The 7,704-nt window shown below is 31.6% G+C and overlaps 1 protein-coding gene across 7 annotated transcripts in view; it reads right to left on the bottom strand.

Moving 5' to 3' along the window:
* Positions 1 to 211: 211 nt before the first annotated feature.
* Positions 212 to 7,704, bottom strand: part of LRP1B (LDL receptor related protein 1B) — a 2,140,503-nt gene continuing 2,133,010 nt past the window's right edge. For 5 of the 7 annotated variants that reach the window (XM_051849575.2, XM_051849574.2, XM_051849572.2 and 2 more), the window contains 2 exons: positions 6,059 to 6,157; positions 212 to 4,610 (listed from right to left, as the gene is read on the bottom strand). In XM_051849575.2, the coding sequence (XP_051705535.2) occupies positions 4,470 to 4,610; positions 6,059 to 6,157 (240 nt within the window). In that variant the 3' untranslated portion in view covers positions 212 to 4,469. The remainder of the gene's footprint in view (positions 4,611 to 6,058; positions 6,158 to 7,704) is intronic. The other 2 variants (XM_051849573.2, XM_070071546.1) reach the window with 1 other exon arrangement.

Raw genomic sequence — 7,704 nt, 5'->3', positions numbered from 1 at the left:
TGTGTCACCTTTTTGGATATATTAGGTCAGTAAGTGGGTGTCATAACAGCAGAAAAATAAATTTTTTATTGTTTTTCTCACATTCATAATACATGGGAGAAATAATATTTTTGCTATATTACCCTATAGCATACTTCATAAAGCAGTGCCTGAGTGTCTCCTTTCTGGCAAGATACAATTCAAGGACTCATATTTAAATAATGACTTAATCTACATTAAACTGTATGTCATTTAATTTTAAGAAAGTCATTATAAAATCAAGTGATGAAAACTATAATGGGACATCAGAAGAAGAAAACTACTTTCAACAAGTGGTTAGATATATTTTACTTAACTCTACAAGACTCTTATTCTCTTGAATTTCAGTCTTTTAAATAAAACTACATGAAAGAGTTGAATCAGTAAACAGTAATAATCTTTAAAAGGAATAAGATTTTACATACAGATGATATGTTTGAAAATAGATTATAAAGGATAAAGAAAATAAGCACTATTTTTATATTTCCTTCACCATATATAGCAATTTTCCCTGTTAGGGATTTGGAAATTGTAGACATTTTGTGTATTCCAGTTCATTTATAATAGCCGTTAACATTCATTTCATATTGAACTTCTTTATGTTTGAGTCATCACAGAAATGGAAAGTAACATTCCTAGAAGAAAAGCACAAGCTTAAATCTCCATTTTAACAAAAATAAAACAAGCAAATGATAATACAGGAAAAAAACTCAAAACCATTAATATCAAAATAAAAAAAAATGTTAAATAAAAATGGCCCAGTTATGTAAAATTGTACAAGATTATAAATAAAACTTCTTTCCCTTAGTGACTTTTTAAAATCAGTATGCAGGCACTTTAGTTATACAAATTTTGTTTAACTGTAATTCATGCATCATCAGCATTAAAGCATTGAAACCAAATCACAGGAATGCCCCAATTTTGTCAATGAAGGCCTTCTTTTGACTCAGCTGTTCTAGCTGAGAGTCATTGAATAGAGGGATATGGAATATAGCACTAGATCAACAGTTCTTAACAGAGAAAAATTTGTTACTAAGACATTCAGCAGTATCTGTAGACATTTTTGGTTTTGAAAACTTTAATGGATACTACTAGCCTCATCCAAATGAATAGAGGGCAGAGATTTTATGCTCTAAAGCACAACAAAGAATTATCTGTCCAAAAAGGTCAAGAGATTGAAAATCCTTGCTCCAAACAAAAAGATGCTTAGGAAGGCAACTTTACAGAAAGCATTAATTTTTTTTTTAAATTTCTCCAACCCAAACTTGAAGAGATAGTTTAGAATGTATTTTGTTGCTGGCATTTATACAGAATTGTCATTGTGGAAGAGAATCCGACTCCTAAATTTAAATCATTTATGTGACTTTCTGCAATTCAAAATAGCGCTGTAGAAACAGAATAAATGTGACTGACTGAAAAATGTTTTTATCTTATAAAGATTGAATGTAAAGTAACAAGAAATAGAAATAGAAAGACTATGGACTCTCGAGGCCATCATTTACAATACCATCATCTCATACTGGAGTTCTTGTTTGAGTCCCAGCTGCTCTGCTCTGCTGGTCCTGCTCCCTGCTAATTAGCCTGGGAAAGATGGCTTAGGCACTTGGGCCCCTGTCACCCATGCTGGAAAACAGGATGGAATTCCAGGCTCCTGGCATCAGCCTGGTTCAGCTCTGGTCTTTTTGGCCATTTAGGGAGCAACTCAGTGGATGGAAAATTCTCATTCATATCCTCTCTCTCTCTCATAAATAAATATATCTTTTTTTGTTTTACAAAGGAAAGACTATGGACTCTCGTGTACACTGACATGAACCAGAATGAGATGGCGAATCATAATGTGCAAAAAGACTGTGAAAATAAAAGGCTGTTGTAGATAAGATCCCCAGGGGGTGGGGGTTAAAAAACACATCCTGAGCTCTCTTGACTATGGCTTTCACTATTGCCTTAGTGAAAACAGCTCATCAGTGTCAGGTGCTATTTAGTTTGCTAGATATTTGTAATAATGTTAATTGTTCAAGAGTACTTCAAAAATGTTTGTGGAAAATTGAATGGGAAGATAAGTTTATCTTGGCCCCCAAACTTCTGGAAAGTCAAGCATATTTTTTCATAATATGCTCTTTCTTCCCATGAACTTTTTGAAGACTTACTCATATCAAGATCACATCTGTTTATGTGTTCTGCTTATTCCAAATGATACTTTCAGTTGCATTCACACAGCCCGAATATTTAAAAAAGTCCTCTTCAGATAATGTTACTCAATGGTAGCTCAAGTAAACCAGACCCTGCTACATTTATGATCTCCAGTCTGATGTGGCATGTTGATATGCTATTTACAAAACAATGTCTAAAGAGCAACTAATAGAATTTGAGTTTTCAATCAAGTAGAATTAATAAGAGTGGGAAAGAGCAGGTTTTGGCCTATTTCAGCACAACTGTCACACTAATGTGTAGATAATGTACCATTCTTCTATTGTAATATGGAGTCTTTGACAAGTACAATAAAGAAGGAAAAAGGAAAAATGTAAGGAAAGTATTTCTGCTCCAAGAGCAGAGGGAATTCCTACTCCATTGTGCTTCAAAAAATGATGCAATGAACTCAATCCTTCCCAGGAGAGTATGTTCTAGGGATATAAAAACTGCTATATTCACTAAAACAATTTTCTAGGAATATTTAAACTACATTAAGGAATGTTATTTTCAAAAACTACCCAACACGAGCACTTAAATATGTAGAATTTCATTTAAATAAGTCAGTCAACAATTTTTTATAAAGTATTTAACACTTCATTGTAGAAACATAGGCAAAATGACTATTATAACCAAAATGAAAAATACTGTTCAATTTAAAAAGTGTACTTAAACAAGAACCTGAAAAAGTTTATGATATGCATAACATTGTTCAAGCAAAATTGCACTAGTATTACATAAATCAATAGTTTATAAAGGCCTCAATATGGCAAAGTTTAGAAATAGGTAGTATGCATGCACATAGTACAACAAAAAGTCTCCTTATAAAACAGCAGTTTTTTAATGCTTGTACAAAGGGATAAAGAGCAACCACAAACATATTTCATCTGTTAGGTTAATACATTATGACAGCTAAAAGTCAGTCATGTCCATCAGAGGAACAAAAAGCCCTCCACAACTTGTGAATAAATCTTTTGTGCCTTTAAAGATATTTGTATAAAAATGCTATCTTTTTTATACAACTTAAATAAATTGTATTGTTTTCAATCAAAATTTGAACACAAACAAATAAACAAAAATATGATTGGAGTCCATGTGTAACCAAAAGAAACCAGAGGACCAGAGGACCAGAGTCACTGGTATACCAATTACACTCTCAATCTTTGATTACGGACTGATAACTTGTTCTGTAACTTGGAAGGTCCTTCAGTGCTATGTTTTTGATAGGGCAAACAATGAATAGGTCATCTGTATCTTGAAAATATTTACCAATTAGTCTACACCAAAATGGCTGTTTGGCCTCTTCCTTTTGACCTAACAAAGAGAATGCATTTGCATAATTGAAATTTTACCATCAATTTGTGTGCTTCTATATTATCTTTTACTCTTCAGTGTGATAAGTTGGGTTAATCTTCCATAGAACACATGTGACTTGGAAGAGACACAAAGAAATGAGTACCCAATGCCCTGTTGTGCTCTAGGCTGGCGATTTACCTCAGAACTGAGAGAGGAAAGGTCTTATTCCATAGCAAGTGTGGTCTGTCCACTTCTGGATATATTTTTGCTATGTTCTACCACCTAAATATAACTATTGTTTACAGGGTATGTATCAAATAGAGTCTTCTAAGTTTTGGAAAATGTAGTCATCTTTTTTCATGCAGTTATTAGTTTTATTTTTTTTTAGATTTTTTTTTCTCAGTATTCTCGTCTATCACTTGGCAATCTAAGGCTAATTCCAAAGCAGATGATGTTGAACCTGTGAGGGCTATATATTTCAGCAGAGTCTGAATCAATCTTCATGGGCACAAAAAAGAGTTGACCATTCAATCATTTTTCCATCAATTTAAACAGAACAATAAAATGACAGTGTATTACAACTCTCAGACCATATAATGAAAAAGTGTAGAGGTTCTATTTGTTGATTAAGTAGAACCTAAAAAGTTCATATAAAATAGATTGCTCATATTCACACTACAAAGTAATATGTTGTTTTTTAATTTTAACAAATTCAAATGTGTGTCATATCAGCAGCATTGTTGTAAATTGTACTGTAGTGCAGTTGTTTTTCATAAAAATACCATACAAATGGTCAATCAATAGTCATCAGCAAAAAATAAAACCTAAGAAACTCAGAAAACAATTAACCAGGAAGAAGATAAAGAAAGAGGTAATGCTGATGCCAAAACAAGTATAATACTGTTGGAACATACAAAAGTAATCCTTATATTTTATACATTTATACAGCATATAAAAGGTATCGCTGATTATGCCACTGTCTCTCTTATACCAATTTCTATTTTCTTTGGAAGCAGTTCTTTCCTTTCGTCAACACTTCCTAAGGAGTTTCGACAGTTTTGCCCATCCATATACAATTTTGCATATACCGGATTGGAATAATTTGTTGGCTAAAGGAAAAAAAAACATAATTTTATTATCAGTTCACCACACTAATTATTATCTAGGATATCTACCTTTTAATTGTAATGATATTGATATGCAATGCATTTAACTTATTAAATAAATATTGCAATGCCATTTAAATCCTATACTTAGTTTTTAGTTGACTTTAGCATAGTATTAGACAAGACATAATTTTATGCTTTTCTGGTAACCTGTGAACCCAAGGGGAGCTTTGACATGATGTGAAAAGTCAGAAGAAATCTTTTTGAAAGCTGTGTTCACTGAGGCTTCATTGTAGAAGTACAAAATGTTAAATCAATTTTTTTCATGTTCCTAATCCACATCTTTCTCCCACTGTTGCTTTTGCAAGTCTGCCAGTGTCAAGTGAGATGTGTTTACAGAAAAACATCCAATTAATTGGTGCTTGTCATTTTCAATATGAAGTTAAATACAAGCAAAAGAATTAAAATCAGTAAAGAAATACAGCAGCAAAATAAATTTTAAAATATTAATACAATATTTTGGCTTCAAACAACTAATAGGTATTTTTCACAAAATATTTTTGGAATCCTCCAAATAATTATGACATACACAGTCATCTTCAATTTTATAAATGAAGCAGTTTAATGCAGAATTGAGGCACAAAATTTCCTCTTTTAGTTGAAAAACATACACAATGTTCACTATTTAACAAATTGTGTCTTAACTCAAGAAAGTATTGCCTAATTTTGTTGTTGATTCATTTTTTTTTGTCTTGGTGTTGCTGAAGGCAGCACATCAGGTCTTAGCAATAAGGAGGAAACATTATAATCTTTGAGCCATACAGCCATGCAGATGAAACATACATGATAGAAAATGAGAATGAAAAGCAATCAATGGGACAGAGCAGCAAGGGAGAGAATACTCATCCTAAGGTAGCTTAACAACTATATTTTACCCTACTTCTGCTAAAAATGAACAATACAAACTTGATGAAGCTTTTTCTACATGTTACTTGACTTAAACCATTTTTAATTCTCAATATGATGACATATATTAAAGTATGCCAATATTTTTATTTAATTGCACATCCTATCTGTATATATTAAATAAAATCTTATTAGGAAATGAATAAATTCAAATTTAAACTCAAACTACTCAGTTTAAATTTCTGGTTAGAGACTTTTGCTAGGAGCAAATACTCATGTTCATTGTTAAGGGGCTATTGCATTTTCAAATACAACAGAAGATATTTTTACTTAAGAGCTTGGCTAAAATGACAACATGTTTTATATGTAACCTTGCATGAGCAGAACATATAATGTAAGCCCCCAATTTTAACGCTGTTTTGGTATCTCTTGTTAATTAAAAACTTAATTAAGGACAAGCCTCTCTCTAAGTCTGGTAATCATTCTTTGATTGCAAGCAGTTCTGTGATGGAATGGATATGGAATAATGAATTTTCTTCTCTCACCCCAGCAGTTAGTGGTCCTTTCAAATCAGAGTTTAAGTAGATGGGCGGCGCTGTGTGTGGAAGCTTGAAAGCACTGGGCCCTCCCCCTATATACCTGGCCTGTACATAAACAGAGAATTTTAGTTTCTGACCTAATATCATGGAACCATCTTCACCAATACAAATCATGTTAAATCATAACAACAACACAAAACATATTCTTAGGATCTGTGCGTACATGTTAGCTTAAACAACTTAGCAAGGAAATGATTTTATTACATTTCGCTTCATAGGTAGACATTCCTACTATGTCCTGTGTACTGATGGACATGGTATACATCTAGAATGTGCCATGAATTAGTGTTTTCTCTCCAAGGTAATAATATATTAACTAATAGCTCTGAGAAAAATGTACCAACCTCCCTCATTTAATATTTTGCAACTTTGAAAATTTATGACAGTATAACCTTCTGGACATTGAAATATCTGACTGTTTCTAATCAGAGGTTCAGTGTGATACCATATTTTTTGGGGGGGGATAGAATTTAATCTCAAACTTGATAAAAAGATTAAAAAGGAAATCTCTGATTTTCAAAATCTAATTGTAAACCTAAATTTTGTAATTAAATGGACTCACTGAGTTTCCATGCAAGGGCACTGACATTAGACTTTCTTGTGTTCAAAGGCCAAATTAGTTGATCTGTACATTCCTATTCAAAATATGGAATTTGCCCAGGATCTTCAAAAACTTCATGGAAAATTCATATCACAAAAATATATACGGATTTTTAATTATGTTTTCATGATATTTTTGAAGTACCTGCAGATTAATGATCCAAAATGTTTAAAAACTAGATGAAAATTTGTAGAATATGAAATATAACTGAATATATATTTTTTACAAATGTTAATTAATAATGGAAAAATTTAGGCCAAGAGGAAGAGTCTCACAAACATTTTTACAAAAAATTAAGTCAATATTGCCTCTTTATTTTCTCTCCCAAGAATCTCATACAAAAATATTCAAGAGTCCAAGTAAGGATTGAGATTAGTTTGGGGATAAAAATATGAAATGCTAATTCCACTTCAAGCTGGTTTGTAATTATATCAAGATTCTATTTTACTTACTTTATTAAGTATTCCAGTCCTTAAAAGGATTACAATTAAATTTATAACTAAAATTAAAAGGTATCATTGAATTAGAAATTTTACTCACTTTGAAAGCAACAAATCACTTTTCTACAAAAATTTATTTGTGATATGATTTATGTTTTATCACATCATTCACATATCAAACTGCTGTGCATGGTAAATTCTCTGTGACATTAATTTTATCATTCAAATTGCCAAATTAATATGGTCCTCTTTTAGTACTTTCTGTACCTATTGGACCTAACTATATTTTATGTAGTTCTCTGTTTGGTTACAATTCATATTTACATTTCAAATATCAAGAGGCAGCCAAAGTCAGCCATCTAAGTCACATTTAATGCAATTTTGTTTAGTCAGTCAGCAAATTGATAAATATTTATCAAGTGTTTTGTGCTAAGTACATTAAAAATATATTAGACAGTCACTGAAGCATATTTTTATATTCCTAAAGTAAATGTGGAAAAAAAATTAATGGGATACTAAACTGTTATTCTCTTTTAAGTGCCCAAAACTGG

This window comes from Oryctolagus cuniculus, chromosome 3 (assembly GCF_964237555.1).
Source record: "Oryctolagus cuniculus chromosome 3, mOryCun1.1, whole genome shotgun sequence".
NCBI classification, from domain to species: Eukaryota; Metazoa; Chordata; class Mammalia; order Lagomorpha; family Leporidae; genus Oryctolagus; species Oryctolagus cuniculus.
The sequence above is the reverse complement of the archived record's forward strand: the minus strand, read 5'-3'. Positions and strand labels throughout refer to the sequence as shown.